The sequence below is a fragment of the Hyla sarda genome, chromosome 5, assembly GCF_029499605.1.
Source record: "Hyla sarda isolate aHylSar1 chromosome 5, aHylSar1.hap1, whole genome shotgun sequence".
Lineage (NCBI taxonomy): Eukaryota > Metazoa > Chordata > Amphibia > Anura > Hylidae > Hyla > Hyla sarda.
In genome coordinates, this window is record NC_079193.1 from 259,245,213 (window position 1) to 259,265,858 (window position 20,646).

The following is a 20,646-nucleotide window of genomic DNA, read 5'->3' on the forward strand; positions in this document are numbered from 1 at the left end:
GTCTCTCTGATCCTACCTTATCTCTATTCTGCTACAATGGTGCACATAAGATCAAACGCAAGAAAGGAAAAGTGAATCATTTATTCTGTAAAAGCCTGGGGCTTAATTCATTAGTGCTTAGAAATATCTCTTTAGATTCAGACCCGCTCCCATAAAGAATGGTAATGGAACAGGTGTTTAAAGCTTTCTTGTAATGAACACTTTAATTATTGAGCAAAAAGAAATATCACAACGATTACTAGAGCTGCAGAAAGAAGCATAGAACCCAATTTATCACTTGTTCAAAATATCTAAAATGGGGCTTGGACAATTAGAGCAATACATTTTTTTTTAATAAACTTGTTGCATGGCTGTGTTAAAGGGCTCTAAATAACATTAAAATATGGATTTCAGCTCTTTCATGTTGGTGGAACCAAAGGCAATTGCCTAGAGCACCAGAAAAAGCAAAGAATTCCCAGCCTGGCATCTGCTGCTACTGCCAGGATCATAGACAACTTCAATCCCTGAGGTTTAACCCCCTCACATGCCATGGGCAATACTGACTGCAGCGTGTAAGTGGGTTGATATCCCATCGACACACCATCATAGTAAGTACCGATTGGAATGGCAATTAGGAGCCTATATAATTAAAATATGAAGTATAAAATCTGAAAAAGCTGTTATGATAGCTACAGCCATTTAATTATATATGCCGCCAATAACAGCGCTTGGACGTGGGGGTAAAGAACGTTAGAGAGAACCAAAGCTAAAGCAGTACATGACCCATTCTATTCATATAAAGCATGAGTATGAGATGAAATCATTAAGTCCGGCCCGTTTAGCTGAGTGTTATTGATATGTCCATTCTGCCTCTCTCCTAAGTAACAGCTTATGCCATTTACCTCCCCTACTCGGTGGCTTTACTACCTCAATCACTTGTGCTTTAAGATCTCTTCAAATACTATCATGGTATCTCTTAAAATGTAGGGACACCGGTGTATTGTGCTCATTGACAATGTCTCCTACATGTTCTTGTAAACGTTTTTTCAAGGGTCTAAAAGTTTTACCCACATCATTTTTGGGGCAAAGTGTGTAGCGGCGTGATGCCGGCGACGGAGAGCGTGGATCCCGGGGAAGAAGATGTCCGGAGAGTCGGGGACACCATGGGGACACGGTGACAGCGATGGAGCGACATCCAGGGCAGCGGTGACGGGTCCGGAGTGGCAGGGACACGTGAGTATTACCTCCTATCCAGTGGTCTTCAACCTACGGACCTCCAGATGTTGCAAAACTACAACTCCCAGCATGCCCGGACAGCAAACGGCTGTCCGGACATGCGGGGAGTTGTAGTTTTGCAACATCTGGAGGTCCGCAGGTTGAAGACCACTGTTGCATTCAGAATCTTTATTTTTTTAGATTTTGCACCTATAAATAGGGTGCGTCTTATACGCCGGTGCGTCCTATAGGGCGAAAAATACGGGTATGTATACTAGATTTATAGGGACAGAACGTTGATCCAGGGACTTATTCTGACTGCCATAATTGGAGTCGGGAAGGAATTTTTACCTCGAGTATGTTTTTTTTTTTTTGCCTTCCTCTGAATCAACTCAGTAGGGACTCATTAGGGATATAGGTTGAACTTGATGGACTCTGGTCTTTTTTTAACCCCTTAACGACGCAGGACGTATATTTACGTCCTGCGCCGGCTCCCGCGATATGAAGCGGGATCGCGCCGCGATCCCGCATCATATCGCGTGGGTCCCGGCGCTAATCAACGGCCGGGACCCGCGGCTAATACCACACATCGCCGATCGCGGCGATGTGCGGTATTAACCCTTTAGAAGCGGCGGTCAAAGCTGACCACCGCTTCTAAAGTGAAACTGAAAGTATCCCGGCTGCTCAGTGGGGCTGTTCGGGACCGCCGCGGTGAAATCGCGGCGTCCCGAACAGCTGATCGGACACCGGGAGGGCTCTTACCTGCCTCCTCGGTGTCCGATTGACGAATGACTGCTCCGTGCCTGAGATCCAGGCAGGAGCAGTCAAGCGTCGATAATGCTGATCACAGGCGTGTTAATACACGCCTGTGATCAGGATGATAGATCAGTGTGTGCAGTGTTATAGGTCCCTATGGGACCTATAACACTGCAAAAAAAAAGTAAAAAAAAAGTGTTAATAAAGGTCATTTAACCCCTTCCCTAATAAAAGTTTGAATCACCCCCCTTTTCCCATAAGAAAAATAAAACAGTGTAAAAAAATAAATAAATAAACATATGTGGTATCGCCGCGTGCGTAAATGTCCGAACTATTAAAATATATCATTAATTAAGCCGTACGGTCAATGGCGTACGCGCAAAAAAATTCCAAAGTCCAAAAAAGCGTATTTTGGTAACTTTTTATAACATTAAAAAATGAATAAAAAGTGATCAAAAAGTCAGATCAAAACAAAAATCATACCAATAAAAACTTCAGATCACGGCGCAAAAAATGAGTCCTCATACCGCCCCGTACGTGGAAAAATAAAAAAGTTATAGGGGTCAGAAGATGACATTTTTAAATGTATAAATTTTCCTGCATGTAGTTATGATTTTTTCCAGAAGAAAAATACAGCAATACATTTTTTTTTAATAAACTTGTTGCATGGCTGTGTTAAAGGGCTCTAAATAACATTAAAATATGGATTTCAGCTCTTTCATGTTGGTGGAACCAAAGGCAATTGCCTAGAGCACCAGAAAAAGCAAAGAATTCCCAGCCTGGCATCTGCTGCTACTGCCAGGATCATAGACAACTTCAATCCCTGAGGTTTAACCCCCTCACATGCCATGGGCAATACTGACTGCAGCGTGTAAGTGGGTTGATATCCCATCGACACACCATCATAGTAAGTACCGATTGGAATGGCAATTAGGAGCCTATATAATTAAAATATGAAGTATAAAATCTGAAAAAGCTGTTATGATAGCTACAGCCATTTAATTATATATGCCGCCAATAACAGCGCTTGGACGTGGGGGTAAAGAACGTTAGAGAGAACCAAAGCTAAAGCAGTACATGACCCATTCTATTCATATAAAGCATGAGTATGAGATGAAATCATTAAGTCCGGCCCGTTTAGCTGAGTGTTATTGATATGTCCATTCTGCCTCTCTCCTAAGTAACAGCTTATGCCATTTACCTCCCCTACTCGGTGGCTTTACTACCTCAATCACTTGTGCTTTAAGATCTCTTCAAATACTATCATGGTATCTCTTAAAATGTAGGGACACCGGTGTATTGTGCTCATTGACAATGTCTCCTACATGTTCTTGTAAACGTTTTTTCAAGGGTCTAAAAGTTTTACCCACATCATTTTTGGGGCAAAGACACGTTAGTATGTATATCACCCCCAGTATGTTACAGTTAGTGAAGTGGCGCATGTTGTAAGTAATGCCTGTAGTCTCGCTTCTGAATGTTTTACTGGGGGCTATATACCTAAATACAGAGCACTTCCCACATGGGTATGTCCCGACTGTATTGCTTCTTAGCCATGTATCTCAAGGGCTTATGGGTGCCATGTAACTGTGAGTCAAGTGATCTTTGAGGTTTTTCCCTCTCCTGGAAGTAATCGGAGGAGAATCTGGGACAATTTCGGACAGCATGGTATCTGATTTTCAGTTTTGCCATGCCGCAGAAATGACATCCCGGACTTCTTTAGCCTTTTCATCATATGTGCCAATTATTCTGAGAGCTTCCTGTTTTTGTTCTGCCTGTTTTGGGTATAACAATTCATTTCTGTTACTCATAGGGGCTCTCCTATATGCCTTTTTTAGTATTTTATTAGGGTATCCTCGTTTTTTTAAGCGCCTCCTAAGTTCTGAGGCTTTCCTTTTAAATTCTTCCACTGTGGAACAATTACCCTTAGATATTGGCCAGTAGGGTTACCCCTCTTCAGAGGGGGAGGATGACAGCTCCCCCACTGAAGAAGGGTATTGGTGGCTGTCTCTTTTCTATGAATAGTAGTCATATTAGGAGCCTAACAAGGACCCACAGATTTGCAATTTGAGTTCACCTAATAGGTCCTGCATCTGAAGCTTTATCTTTAGGACAGTGTTTTCCAAACAGTGGGCATTCTGGGAGTTGTAGCTTTGCAACAGCTGGAGGCACACTGTTTGGAAAACACTGCTTTAGGATTTGTGTCTCTGCTGAAACTAGATATACTACTAAATGTTCCTCTTTGGGGTACCATATGTCATTCCTCTCCTAAGTAGATTTGTTATATAGAACCCAATAGAACATGGCACTATTCATTTATTTATTATACTCTTTTTTGTTAGACTTGACAAATAAAGTCTCTGTATGCCTCCAGGTGAAATAAGTCACATGCAAAGATACAACAAGGCCTAATAAACGCCTATAGGTACCCTATTATGACTCCATACAACTCTAAAGTTGTTCATAGTCATAATACAGCAATGTGTATATGGATTATGCTTTTTATCAAATTTGGCACCCCCTTGTATTAAAGACATTTTTATATCTTCTTATTCTTCATCTACATTTCTCTCATTTATGCCTTTTATGCTTATATCACAGTTTACCTAGATCTAATTTGCCAGCTTGATACTTTGTTCTAACTTTTTGTAGAAATGTATTATGATGAGACTAGGTGTTTGATCACTGAAAAAAATACTATTCAGGGTGTCAATGTTTATGCCCTAAAACACTTGTTTTTCTGAATAATATTTTTGCTTTGCTTTGCTTTTTAATATTTTTTTTATAAGGAAATTGATTTTTTAAAATGATTTAGATTTTATTACAATGGAGTATCTGGTGAATCGAGACTGTACGGGACTTTTTAATTAATCAATTGATTGGATCTACGAAATGTTTGTCAGCGACAAATGATGCTGTGGAATTGGACCACATCTCTAATGAGGACTGTAAACTTATGACTGATATGTTTCATGAGTATGAAAATTAGTGTAAAACCGAATTACAATATAGTAGAGATGTTTTATTTTTACACAGGTATATGTTGGATAATTTCACACCTCGTGGTCTGAGATTGCCGTTTGAATCCTCGTTTCCTGCTCACAAGGTCTGATGGAACGATTAATTGCCAAAAGAAGGTCTGTTGCCAGTTAAGAGAAACATAAAGCATGTGATATAAATAATTCCTTTCTAGTGTATTCCAAATATTCAGAATATCATAAGGCTTCAAATATTAGAAATTGAGACCATAAATAAAAAGGTTCACAAATTTAACTGTGACAAAAATGAATATTCATGTGGTCAGGTACACAAATGGCCAAAATTCTATCCTCACAAAAATAGTTCTTCTCTCCATGAAACAGTGGGTGCGACTCCAAAATCGGCACCTCAGCATAGTGTGAATAATGTCATAAGATCAAAAAATTCTAATCAACCATATGCAACTACTAAAGTACCATTAAATCAAGTTAATAGATTTGATAACCATAGCACGAACACAAATTCCACTTTCCAGAAGCATAAACAATCTATTGACACAACAAGAAATGATAACACTACCCAGGAGAACAAAAATAAATCAAGCACTGAGACAAATTCACATTTCACGGATATATACCCAGGACTGAATCTATAACAAGGGGGCATAATCTGCGTTTAGAGGAAAGAAGGTTTGTACACCAGCACAGACGGGGGCTCTTTACTGTAAGAGCAGTGAGACTGTGGAATTCTCTCCCGGAGGAGGTGGTCATGGTGAACTCTGTAAAATTGTTCAAAAAGGTGAAATCGCGGCGGTCCCGAACAGCTTACAGGACCTTACCTGCCTCCTCGGTGTCTGCTCCGTGCCGGGATCCCCTGCCTGGCCGGCGCTCTCCTTCGACGTCATCACGTCGTCGCGCACGCCGTTCCGTCATCCAATAGGAGCGGCGTGTGTAGCGGCGTGATGCCGGCGACGGAGAGCGTGGATCCCGGGGAAGAAGATGTCCGGAGAGTCGGGGACACCACGGGGACACGGTGACAGCGATGGAGCGACATCCAGGGCAGCGGTGACGGGTCCGGAGTGGCAGGGACACGTGAGTATTACCTCCTATCCAGTGGTCTTCAACCTACGGACCTCCAGATGTTGCAAAACTACAACTCCCAGCATGCCCGGACAGCAAACGGCTGTCCGGACATGCGGGGAGTTGTAGTTTTGCAACATCTGGAGGTCCGCAGGTTGAAGACCACTGTTGCATTCAGAATCTTTATTTTTTTAGATTTTGCACCTATAAATAGGGTGCGTCTTATACGCCGGTGCGTCCTATAGGGCGAAAAATACGGGTATGTATACTAGATTTATAGGGACAGAACGTTGATCCAGGGACTTATTCTGACTGCCATAATTGGAGTCGGGAAGGAATTTTTACCTCGAGTATGTTTTTTTTTTTTTGCCTTCCTCTGAATCAACTCAGTAGGGACTCATTAGGGATATAGGTTGAACTTGATGGACTCTGTTTTTTTTTTAACCCCTTAACGACGCAGGACCTATATTTACGTCCTGCGCCGGCTCCCGCGATATGAAGCGGGATCGCGCCGCGATCCCGCATCATATCGCGTGGGTCCCGGCGCTAATCAACGGCCGGGACCCGCGGCTAATACCACACATCGCCGATCGCGGCGATGTGCGGTATTAACCCTTTAGAAGCGGCGGTCAAAGCTGACCACCGCTTCTAAAGTGAAACTGAAAGTATCCCGGCTGCTCAGTGGGGCTGTTCGGGACCGCCGCGGTGAAATCGCGGCGTCCCGAACAGCTGATCGGACACCGGGAGGGCTCTTACCTGCCTCCTCGGTGTCCGATTGACGAATGACTGCTCCGTGCCTGAGATCCAGGCAGGAGCAGTCAAGCGTCGATAATGCTGATCACAGGCGTGTTAATACACGCCTGTGATCAGGATGATAGATCAGTGTGTGCAGTGTTATAGGTCCCTATGGGACCTATAACACTGCAAAAAAAAAGTAAAAAAAAAGTGTTAATAAAGGTCATTTAACCCCTTCCCTAATAAAAGTTTGAATCACCCCCCTTTTCCCATAAGAAAAATAAAACAGTGTAAAAAAAAAAATAAATAAACATATGTGGTATCGCCGCGTGCGTAAATGTCCGAACTATTAAAATATATCATTAATTAAGCCGTACGGTCAATGGCGTACGCGCAAAAAAATTCCAAAGTCCAAAAAAGCGTATTTTGGTAACTTTTTATAACATTAAAAAATGAATAAAAAGTGATCAAAAAGTCAGATCAAAACAAAAATCATACCAATAAAAACTTCAGATCACGGCGCAAAAAATGAGTCCTCATACCGCCCCGTACGTGGAAAAATAAAAAAGTTATAGGGGTCAGAAGATGACATTTTTAAATGTATAAATTTTCCTGCATGTAGTTATGATTTTTTCCAGAAGTGCGACAAAATCAAACCTATATAAGTAGGGTATCATTTTAACCGTATGGACCTACAGAATAATGATAAGGTGTAATTTTTACCTAAATATGCACTGCGTAGAAACGGAAGCCCCCAAAAGTTACAAAATGGCGTTTTTTTTTTCGATTTTGTCGCACAATGATTTTTTTTTCCGTTTCGCCGTGCATTTTTGGGTAAAATGACTAATTTCACTGCAAAGTAGAATTGGCGACGCAAAAAATAACCCATAATATGGATTTTTAGGTGGAAAATTGAAAGGGTTATGATTTTTTAAAGGTAAGGAGATAAAAACGAAAGTGCAAAAACGGAAAAACCCTGAGTCCTTAAGGGGTTAAAGGGGTACTCCGGTGAAAACCTTTTTTCTTTTAAATTAACTGGTGGCAGAAAGTTAAACATATTTGTAAATTACTTCTATTAAAAAATCTTAATCCTTCCTGTACTTATTTGCTGAATACTACAGAGGAAATTCTTTTCTTTTTGGAATTCTCTCTGATGACATCACGAGCACAGTTCTCTCTGCTGACGTTATTATAATAATAATAACTCTTTATTTATTGTTGTCCTTAGTGGGATTTGAACCCAAGTCCCCAGCACTGCAAGGCAGCAGTGCTAACCACTGAGCCACCATGCTGCCCTTAGCATGCATCTGCTATGCATGGTTGTTAAAATGGACAGAGATGTCAGCAGAGAGCACTGTGCTCGTGATGTCATAAGTGTTCCAAAAAGAAAGGAATTTCCTCTGTAGCATTCAGCAGCTAATAAGTACTGGAAGGATTAAGATTTTTTAATAGAAGTAATTTACAAATATGTTTAACTTTCTGCCACCAATTGATTTAATAGAAAAAAGGTTTTCACCAGAGTACCCCTTTAACCTTATGAACTATGTTACTATAATTCCCCCCATGAGGTCAATTCACACTACCATCTCTGGAGACGTATCCCTGGTTAAGGATATGCCAGCTCCAGATATGGTTTGTTCATTAATACCACCTCTTGCTATGGATAGTAAAAATTCTGCACAACAATTGGTAAAAAATAGTGATATGTCTTTACACACATCTTCCTCTGAAGTACATACAGTAAGGTCCTTGTCTGAAGTACATACAGTAAGGTCCTTGTCTGAAGTACATACAGTAAGGTCCTTGTCTGAAGTACATACAGCAATGTTATTATCTGAAATAACAGATGATTCTTTTGAATCTTTGTTTCTCACAATTCACGATGTCCCCTGCAATGGAATAGACTCCAAACAGGAGCAGTCTTAGATAAATCACAGTCTAGTTCTTTTTTAGACTCCCGAACTTCACCTGTCAACAATGCACCAACACTGACATATGTGAGCGCCGATCCTCGTCCAATCACCCACTACATCCCACCCCTACTCTTACCACCTATCATTTTGTCAGGTTACTTGTCCGAACGATTTCCAATTATTTCTTGATTTAAATCAGTTCGTGAGAAATCTGACCCTTAATCGTCATTTCTCCATTATAGAAAGAATGAAATAAAACCAGCCAATTTTGATGGATAGTGAAGATGAAATACCTGCATCAGTTGCCCATAGTAACAACTGTGTTAAACATGTTGAGGTTAGACCATCATCCTCGTTTTACCCCATACACCATCGGTGTAACCATCTTGACACATTTTACACGATGGTCATGAAGGAGTTCAATAAACTTTGTGAAAAATCTATTAATTATTTAACCCCTTAAGGATTCAGCCCGTTTGGGCCTTAAAGGGGTATTCCAGGAAAACACTTTTTCATATATAGCAACTGGCTCCAGAAAGTTAAACAGATTTGCAAATGACTTCTATTAAAAAATCTTAATCCTTTCAGTACTTATGAGCTTCTGAAGTTGAGTTTGTTCTTTTCTTTCTAAGTGCTCTCTGATGACACCTGTCTCGGGAAACGCCCAGTTTAGAAGAGGTTTGCTATGGGGATTTGCTTCTAAACTGGGCGTTTCCCGAGACATGTGTCATCAGAGAGGATTTAGACAGAAAAGAACAACCTTAACTTCAGAAGCTCATAAGTACTGAAAGGATTAAGATTTTTTAATAGAAGTAATTTACAAATTTTATTTTTACGTTTTAATTTTTTCCTCCTCGCCTTCAAAAAATCATAACTCTTTTATATTTTCATACACAGACTAGTATAAGACCTTGTTTTTTGTGCAACCAGTTGTCCGTTGTAATGCCATCACTCACTTTACCATAAAATGTATGGCGCAACCCAAAAAAATACTATTTGTGTGGGGAAATTAAAAAGAAAAAAGCAATTTTGGAACATGTGTTCTTTATTCATTGGGTCAATACAATTAAAATGATACCCATGATAAAATACTTTTCTATTACTGTTGCGCTTAAAAAAAATCGCATACTTTTTAACCAAATCAGTATGTTTAAAATCCCCCTACTTTGAAGACCTATAACTTTTTCATTTTTCCATATAAGCAGCGGTTTGAGGGCTCATTTTTTGAGGGCTCATAATCTGTACTTTTTATTGATACCATATTTGCTTATATAAAACTTCTAATACATTTTTTATAAACATTTTTTGGAATAAAAGGTTATAAAAAAATGCAGCTATTTTGGACTTTTTTTTGTACGTTCACGCCATTCACCGTTCGGTATCTTTACTTTAACATTTTATTTTAATAGTTCGGATATTTACGCAATACCAAATATGTATATAAAATAATTTTTTTTACACTTTGGGGGTGAAATAGGGAAAATTGGACAATTTAAGTTTTTATTGGGGGAGGTTTTTTTTTATTCAATTTTTTTACTTTTATATTTACACTTTAATAGTCCCCTTAGGGGACTATTTATAGCATTCATTCGATTGATAATACTGTTCAGTGCTATGCATAGGACATAGCAATGATCAGTGTTATCGGTCATCTTCTGCTCTGGTCTGCTCGATCGCAGACCAGAGCAGAAGACCCGTTGAAGGCAGTGGAGGCAGGTGAGGGGACCTCCGTCTGCCATTCTGGATGACCGGATCCATGCGGCAGCGCTGCGGGCGATCCGATCATCCATTTTAGTGACCGTGATGCTGAAGATGCAGTGATCTGTATTGATTACGGCATCTGAGGGGTTAATGGCGGACATGCGCACGATCGTGGATGTCTGCCATTACCGGCGGATCCCTGGCTGCTATCAGCAGCCGGGACCTGCTGCCCATGACCCGAGCATCGCTCCGATGCTCACGGTTATGCATAGGACGTAAATGTACATCCTGGTGCATTAAGTATCAGCTCCCCAGGACGTACATTTACGTCCGGCGTCATTAAGGAGTTAAAAAAAAACGGATAATCTAACTACCTCTAAGAGGTGTAAAACTAAATATATAAATACTAAAACTAAATATATAAATACAGTGGTCCTTCAAAATACGATGGTAATCCGTTCCAAATGAACCATCGTTTGTTGAAACCTTCGTATGTTGAGGGATCCGTGCAATGTAAAGTATAGGAAGCTGTACTCACCTGTCCCCGCCACTCCGGACCCGTCACCGCTGCCCTGGATGTCGCCCTCCATCGCTGTCGCCGCGTCTCCGTGGTGTCCCCGACGCTCCGGGCGTCTCTGCTTCCCCGGGATCCTCGCTCTCCGTCATCACGTCACTACGCACTTACGCCGCTCCTATTGGATGACGGGACGGCATGCGTGCAACGTGATGACAAAGAAGGAGAGCGACGGCAATGGAGGAGATAGTAAAGAGGATGCGCCGGAGCCCCGAGGACAGGTAGGAGACCATCACTGGAACACACGGGGCACCGTAAACGGCTATCCGGCGGCAGCTGAAACAGTCAGCGCTGCCGAATAGTCGTTTATGCGATGGCCCCGACATACAAAAGCATCGTATGTTGATGCTGCCTCTGAGAGGCCATCGCATGTTGAAATTATCGTATGTCGGGGCCATCGTAGGTCGGGGGGTCACTGTATATATATAAATATAAAAACTATACAGAATAACACAAATATAATTGTCAGCACCGCCGATAAGGGGGTGGAATTGCAGTATTAGATCACTCATCTTATATGGAGGAAGCAGTCCGTATATTATCAGATGCAGATTATATAACTTTAGAAACTGATCCATCAGTAGTATATTTTGAGTCTATTTGTATGTTAATCAAAAGAGCTGCAGATATGTCTCTATTGAATAAGAGGAAGCACAAGTTTTTATCTGTGAAGAATTATTCTTTACCCCATTTTTATTATTTGCCCAAATTACATACAGATCCAATAAAACCTTCCGGTCACCCTATTATTTCCGGTGTCAGATCCATGACAGCCAATCTTTCCCATTTTATTGACCTTTTTTTTACAACTATACGTAAAAAAGGGACTCAACACAACTTATTCAAGAAATTAGTGCTATTAATTTACCCCGTGATTTTTCCTTTCTGATATTAGACGTGTGCTCCCTCTATTCTAATATTAGTACACCCTTAGGAATTGCTGCCATTTGCGACTTTTTAATGAACGATCCTACTCTCAGTAATAACCAATCACTTTTTCTGTTGGATTCTATTCGTTTTATTTTGGAGCACAATAGCCCTGATTTACTAAGAATGGAGTGTTTATCTTGGAGTGATTTCAGGTTTACTCTGAGTATTTTTCTCCCTGATTTACTAATCTGTCGCCCGTCTCTATTTTTTTTCTTTCGCAGGGAAGTTATCTGTCGCCCTTATCACAGAGTTATTAAGCAGGGGAGCGGACGGCATGCTCCTCCCCAGCCATATACAGTGTACTTTTACTTTTATTTATTTTTTCAAATAAAAGAGCTGTGGTGGGGAAAGATATATAGAATCGCTGAGGGTTTTGTATATGTCTGGCCCCCCACAGCTTCTATATATCTTGCCCCCTGCTGCGCTATATGTCTTGTCATATACCCACCGCAGCGCATGTATATATATATATATATATATATGCCCCCCGCACAGCGCAATCATAAGCTCCCAGCAGCGCATGTAGATATATATATGCCCCCCGCACAGCGCAATCATAAGCTCCCAGCAGCGCATGTAGATATATATATATATGCCCCCGCACAGCGCAATCATAAGCTCCCGGCAGCGCATGTAGATATATATATATGCCCCCCGCACAGCGCAATCATAAGCTCACGGCAGTGCATGCAGATATATATATATGCCCCCCGCACAGCGCAATCATAAGTTCCCGGTAGCACATGTAGATATATATATGCCCCCCGCAATCATACGCTCCCGGCAGCGCATGTAGATATATATATATATATGCCCCCCGCACAGCACAATCATAAGCTCCCGGTAGCGCTATCATTGACAAGCATTCTATTAGCAGAGCATCTGGCCGGGAAGCCGGCTGCCCAATGCTCTGCTAATGCTCTGCTTGTCAATCATAGCGCTTCAGAGGCATATGTGTATAGATGCGCTGTGGGGACCAGATAACGCTATATGTCTGGTCCCCACAGCGCATCTATATAGCATTATCTGGTCCCCACTTCGCTTCTATACACATATGCCTCTGAGGCGCTATAATTGACAAGCATTCTATTAGCAGAGCATCTTGCTGGGAAGTCGGCTGCACGATGCTCTGCTAAAAGAATACTTGTCATTCATAGCGCTTGAGGCATATGTATATAGATGCGCTGTGGGGACCAGACATATAGCGTTATCTGGTCCCCACAGCGCATCTATACACATATGCCTCTGAAGCGCTATGATTGACAAGCAGAGCATTAGCAGAGCATCGGGCAGCCGGCTTCCCTGCCAGATGCTCTGCTAATAGAATGCTTGTCAATGATAGCGCTACCGGGAGCTTATGATTGCGCTGTGCGGGGGGCATATATATATATATATATATATCTACATGCGCTGCCGGGAGCTTATGATTGCACATGTCTTTCAGGAGTGTCCTCCTTATCATTACAGACAGGATTCCAGTGAAAGGTGACAAATATTGACAAGATGGGAGTAGACCATTCACAATAGATGATGGTCAGAGCTCACCCTTTTCCCCTTCCTGTTCAATTATCTCTGCACAGGTATCAGAATATGCCTATAAATCTTCACCATAGAAGTCAATATCCAGTGAATTGTGCCTATGTCTATAGGGCTTACAGTAAAGCATGTATCGAAATGCTGTTAAAAGCAGACCAGGCAAAAATAGATGGCTTCCCATATAATCATGTACTAGAAATGAAACTATAAAAAAAAAAAATAGAAACAAATTAAAGAAAAAAAAAAAAAAGACTGTGTTTTAGTATCTGGTTTTAATAATGAAAAACATCTAGGTGATACATTCACTTTAAGGCATAAAGGGTCATAAATGTGTGCCATACAGTGCTCTACACAGTGTCTAATTACTAAGATATTCTCCCCTAGATGCAAAGCTTTAAGGGGGGATACTTCTAAAATATGACAACAGATGGAACATGCCAGACTTAAATACATATTCATGGAGAGTGAAGCCCCTTATATTTTATGGTTGCTGTATTAGGGTTCAATACAACTCAAAGGTTGTACGGAACATAAGCCAAGCCATATAGCTGATCTACTTTCACATACTTTGTAAATCTAAGATAACATGTGAATTTTACCAACTGAATATGTAAACACTTGATCTTACAAGGCAGAAAAGATTAATTAAGATGGATGTGTCTAGGTATATAATCAATATAATGTCAGCTGCCTGAGCAACAGATAAACATTTAACAATGAGAGAATTCAGACTTCACACATCCTCAAAGTTCATATCCTGTGAGCTGGAGAGTAGATGAAAGGCAATCGTGTCAACTCTTCAAACCTGTTATGTAGCTATCTAGTTGAACCTCAAAATATTAATAATGAATGTTCAAAATAAAATATTGAAAGTTTTTTTTTGGAAATTAAAGAAGATGAAACAGGCATTTGAAGTTTCTGCTGCATTATACCTTACTATGGCATCTCCTGCCATTGCACCGTGCTTGAGGTTTTTACTCACTTCATATTCCTCTTTGAATCCATAGCCTTCAGCACATTTCATCTGTGTGATGTGCTGTAGTAAGTCAGCTACCCGGATAGCTGGATGAAGCTGGCCTGTCTGATAGGGAACATCAACTGTTTCCCGCTTCTTGTATGTATGGGATTGGGCTAAACTGCTTGTCTCGCTGTTGGTGTGGTTTTCATCTATAAACAGAGAACATAATAAATGACTGGTTAGCACAGTGAAGTCATATAAACCTAGTCAAAAGTAAAGTTTCCTTGTTGGAAATGAAATAAGGTAGAAAAAAATGTATAGTTTTTTTTATATAGTTGGAAACAATGCATCAGTTGTAAATAGTACAAACATCATTATGACTTTAACATAGTACCAGGATTGGGCTGGACAATGAATCACAATAATAAGAAAGTAAGCACAGTATATCATACACATATGGAACAATGTGAAACACAATGGTTGGACACTTTAAATGGCAGACATACAAAATGGATTTGGAGTTTTACCCCATTCATTCTCATGCAACTAACAAAAATAAGTATTCCAAGATTGATACAATTGAAACAGGTCCAAACTCCAACACAAGTCAACACAGAACACAATCGGTGGTAGACTAAAGACCTGTAAGGTTCCCACAATCACTTGTCCTTATCCAGTGTTGGGTGAGAAAGTCGAGAGATCGCTTGGCATTCTCAACCAGCACTGGAAAAGTTTGCCAACCTCCCCCATGGATGTTTCTTCAGAGGGTAAGAAGGGCAACTTACCATTAATTGGCACTTTAAAGAAGATACATATCAGGAGGGAAAAGAGTAGGAAAGAAATAAGACAGGGCATAAGCAATTACAATGTATTCAGTATCAACAGTCTGGCTCCTGACAGTGGACAAAATAAAATGAAGAGGAAGGGTAAAGGGCCAAAAATAAAGCCACGTCATTAAAGGACTAGATTAATAGGTAATATTAAATGTTGTCATATACTTAGCGTTAATATAGATCAATAACAAGCAATATGGTCTTTCATTTAGAGATATTTGTATAGTTGTAATCCTTTGCTTGAAATATATATTTATCTAGGGGTGATCTGCTATTAACAGTGCAGCTAATAAGGAACCAGATTAGGTTCTTGATCAAATTTAGTGCATCAAATGTCCCTGCACAGTGTTATGTTGTCTGAATTAACTTAAGGACATAGTCAGTATTTCTAATGATTTGCCATTTCAATAACTAATGCATTTCATGCATGTGTAAAATGGAGATATAGTTCTATGAAGGGAAATTAAATTAAGCTCAGATACTTTGAAACATTCTAGAACATGCCTAAAAATAAGATACGACACCAAGGACAAAAAAACGTCATTTAATTTGTTTATTTTTAATTGTCAAATAATCCATCAAATTTTTGTATCACAGCATATCCAACCTAACTCCATATCCTCATGAGATTCTGGTCCAGTCCTGGTTTTCAAACTCCCATTCTGGTCCTGGTATTCCAGATTTTCTACAGAAAATTAAAAATGCCATGACCAGAATGCATCGAAAAGACAGAACATTTCGAAACAAAAATTCAGGAATAAGGAAAATGAAATCGGCCATCAACCCCCTCCCCCCCACAAAGCCTTTCGTACAAAATGGAACATTGAAGATATTTAATATTAAAAATATATGTATATATACAATTTTATAACGCATAAAAATCATTTGTCCTTTTAAGAACTACATATCATGCAACATCTTTAATAATGGTATCAAAGCAGCACAAATAGTATTCAAGCTTTCACAATAGTAATTTACACTATAATGGGAAGTAAAGGAGTAACTACAGTGCTCTTTTCCTTCATTGAAAACATTATTAAGCAAAATTCAGACTTTAATTACAGATGCATTTGTATTCATTTTATTAAACACTTGTTTTCACTGCTTATAATCTATAATTTTCCTCCTCAATTGAATTGGATTTTGTCAACAAATTTCCTTTTTTATTTATTTTGGAGGTATGTTTTCTGCTAAGAAGGAACAGTATACAAATGTACAATTTAAATAAAGTGTCTGAAGTGTTTTACATTGGGGGAGATTTATCAAACTGTGTGAGTGAAAAGGTGGATTGATTTTCCAACAGCAACCAATCACAGCTCAGCTCACAAGCTCTGGTAACGTTAAAGCTGAGCTGTGATTGGTTGCTGTGGGAAAATCACTCCACTTCTTCTCTCACGCAGTTTAATAAATCTCCCCATTTTGGGTTTAATGAGGACTGTACTATAAATAACTTTTTTGGAACATGAGCTATTGTCTGAGTACTTATGGTCACGAGGGAATAAACTGCTAGGATCTCCACTGATTAATAGAATGGGGCTCAATGTCTATGAGCTTCATGGAACTAAAAACATCAACTCTACAAACACTAAAGGAGGCATATTAGAAGAGGTAAAAAATTGTCTCTCTCTCACACTTGTTGGGCACAGTCTCCTAAATAGCAGAACTGAGGAACAGTTGCAGTACATATTAAGCTACTCCCTACCACAGCATGTCTTATCTAGACATTGTTCCAGCTTTTTCAATACATTGGCCTGGTGCTTTTGGCGAGTCAGCTGAGTCACTAGCTGTTTCTAGAATAATCTTCACCAGCCTGTTGAATGCATGCGGAAGCCTGAACTACCAAATATTACACTGCAGAAAGCTGCCATGGTAACTGATCGGCACCCTGCAATTCTATTGTGGGGGTGCAAATCGGACCTCAGTTGGGCACATCTAAAGGGTTAAATGACCAACATTGGACTAACTTCTGAAGGCGGTCAGTGAAGTATCAGTTGCAGACAGCACAGGTTGATCCATGACAGAAGAGGTTAAGAGGCTTGTCCGATGAACAGAAAAAGTAATGCTTTTATGCTCCCTGGCACTCAATTCCTCCCTGCACATTTCTTTGAAGTTTACTATCCAAAAATGTATTATTACATGTGATGTTTTTTTTTTTTGTTTTTTTTTGCAAGGATGAACACTAGATTTTGTGAGTGGCATTTTATCATACACACAGAAATGTGTTCTTTTTATATTAACCTATATTATAGGGTAAATGCTGGGAAAAACAGTAGTGCCACTTGTATTACCATTTACCAGCCCTCATAAAAAACATGTTCACTCTGTTGTATTAGTTAAGAGGGTTTTGGGGATATCAACCATGTTTATGTTATTAACTGTTCTGTTTATTTAGTAAAACATGTTTATTGAAATTGTATTTGGGATATTACTTTTTTCTAACTTACTGTACCAACATTCAGAGGTTTATCTCTTCAAAACCATTACATTATATATGAATAAGAATACAGATAAGAATTTTTATTTTTTAAGAAACCCTCTTATAAACAACAATGTATCCAGTGGCTCACTGTGAGTATTTCTGCCTCTCATGTGCAAGGTCTAATGTCGCAGATGTAGCAGAGATTAGAAAGACAAGCAAATATATAGTAGCTTAAGTGACACATAAGTGACACAAAAGCCCTTTCAATAATCTCCTATGTAAGCAAAACCGAACAGGATGTCAATGCAAAACAGAAAGCTACAGTGGGTCCTCCAGTGGACCCGGACATGAGCTCTGCCTGTATCTTGTATCACTTCAGTGTAGAAGGCTCCCTTGTGATACTAGATTGATTACTTACAGGGTAAAACAACAGAACACTAGCATGCTAGTGTGTATGCAATAAAATAGAAAACTGTGCCATGCACAACAAAAATCTATTGTTTCCCCTTCTGTGAATTTAATACCCGTTATAATCATACTTTCAATGTCATAAGTGTTGGACAGAGATAAGGGAATGAGAAAATAAAATCTAAGATTTTATTTAATAGGCTTAGGATAATCCTGCAATTAAATCACACAGATTTATTCACCCAAACTCTGTCTTTCATCCCTCAAGGGACATATATCTGCTAGATAAAACTCTTTATCAAAGACAAATGTGCATAAAAGAAGTACGGATCACTCCTCTGTAGGTTCTGGTAACAGTGTTTTAGACTTACACTGTATCATTTTTGTGTGATGTTCCCTATGACTAAATTAATTGTGTATATCATCAAGTAGTTTTATGACTTTGAAAATGATTTTAAACAAATTGAATGGGTGACTAAAAGGGTATGTTTACATCGGACTGAACAGCTGCACATCTGATGCAGATTTTTCCAGTTAACTTCAATAGAGAAGTCAAAATCTACAGTAAATATGAAGCCACACAGGCAGATTTTTGCATCTATAGTATAGGTCCAGAGAGAGAAAAGAGCAGCACTCACCAGCATCTGTACAACTCTTTAATCCATAAAATGATATTCACACACTCATAGAGGGTGCATCACAAACATGCGATGGCCATTTCACGCTAAAAGGGAATATCCAGCTAATAAAATGTATCCCCTATACACATGATAGTGGATAAGTGTCTGATCTCCAGAATGGGGACAGACTCTTACCGCTCTGGCCCCCACCGTCTGAGATGAACTGGTCTTGGCAGTAAAGGCCATCTCAGGTCGGGTCGGTGATTAGTAAATAAAAGAGGTAAACAAATTCCGCCTCTTAATCCATGGCTGAAATCCATGGAGTTTTTTATGTGGTTTGAGACAAGCAACAATTATTGGTGCACTGGCCCTTTAACCCCTTAAGGACCAGGGTTTTTTCTATGTTTGCACTTTCATTTTTTCCTCCTTACCTTTAAAAAAATCCTAACTCTATCAATTTTGCACCTAAAAATCCATATGATGGCTTATTTTTTGCGCCACCAATGCTACTTTGTAGTGACATCAGTCATTTTACCCATAAATCTACAGCTGTTCGGGATGCCGCGATTTCACTGCGGCGATCCCGTACCGTTCGCTGAGCTAACCGGCATTGATTTACTTTCACTTTAGACGCGTGTTCAACTTTGAACGCCGCATTTAAAAGGTTAATAGCGCGGCACCGCGATCAGTGCCGCGTGCTATTAGCCACGGGTCCCAGCCTCTAACAGTGACAGCGTTATAGAAAGGGAAAGGACCCAAGACGTACCGGTACCTAGGAGGCAGGGATGCGCGTGTGGCAGAGATGGGCAGGAGGAGAAGAACAGAGCGGGGCTTGCAAGCAAGCACGCCCCGCAACGCAAGGAAAAGGTCCAGCGGGGACAGAAGAGGAAGGGGCGGAAAGTGAGCGGCAGTCTGGGGTTTGCATGTGGGCGCATCCTGCAAAGTTAACCGCGGCACTGCTGGGAGCAGAGGGCAGAGCCCTAACATTTACCTGTGCATCTAAATAGATAAAATCTGCAACAAGGTACAGTACTAGGTAGGTAGAGGCATTTTAAAACCCACAGTATGTAAATTTCTGTTGAAGATTTTCCCTTCAGGTTTCCCTTTTCAATGGATATTAAAAATCCCAGGAAAAAAATCTGCCATATACGGACATACCCTTGAAGGGCTATTCGAGTATGCTAAAGTTTACTTCAGTTGAAAGTATGTGGTAGACTGTGAACATTCTCAATATATGACAATAAAAAATTTTCAGTAGTTCTGAAAAAGTTACCGAGCCAAAATGTGATGCATTTAGCTGTTTATAAAGGACTTAAAGAGATTATCCAGTTTATAGCATTTAATGGACCAAAATGCTGTTAAAATAACAAAACAGGGGCTACTCACCTATCTGATCTACCAAAGATCCTTTGTATAAGCTCTGGTCAGCTCCCTGGTCTCTTTTGAGAAGCAGGAGTCATGGAACCACTGCAGCCAATCAGTGGCCTCAGTGGTCACGTTCCACACTCCTAGCATCATGGATCCTATCACTGTGCTATCTTACTATGCAAAAAAGGAGAACACGAGAGCTAATGGAAAATTATCTAGATGCACGAGACATGCTTTTACTAATATTACTTTATATATATATATATATATATATATATATATATATATATATATATATGTAATCCCAAAATAAAGCAGCACTACTTATCCAGTCCAACCAAAAAATTGGTGCCAGCGTCCCAAAGGACTTGATCAGAGTCCATCCAAGATAAGAACCAGATACAGGCGCAGCACTCCAACAAAAAAGTGATTTAATATCTCATGTCAGCATTACAACGTTTCAGCTCCTCCTGGAGCCTTTTTCAAGCATGCTTGAAAAAGGCTCCAGGAGGAGCTGAAAAGTTGTAATGCTGACATGAGATATTAAATCACTTTTTTGTTGGAGTGCTGCGCCTGTATCTGGTTCTTATATATATATATATATATATATATATATATATTTTTTTTTTTTTTTTTTTTTTAACAT

At 39.9% G+C, this 20,646-nt stretch overlaps 1 protein-coding gene across 11 annotated transcripts in view; it reads right to left on the reverse strand.

Annotated features, from left to right (window-relative positions):
* Window positions 1–20,646, reverse strand: part of PTPRM (protein tyrosine phosphatase receptor type M) — an 898,578-nt gene that overhangs the window by 168,093 nt on the left and 709,839 nt on the right. For all 11 annotated transcript variants that reach the window (XM_056521605.1, XM_056521601.1, XM_056521594.1 and 8 more), the window contains one exon: window positions 14,377–14,561. In XM_056521605.1, the coding sequence (XP_056377580.1) occupies window positions 14,377–14,561 (185 nt within the window). The remainder of the gene's footprint in view (window positions 1–14,376; window positions 14,562–20,646) is intronic.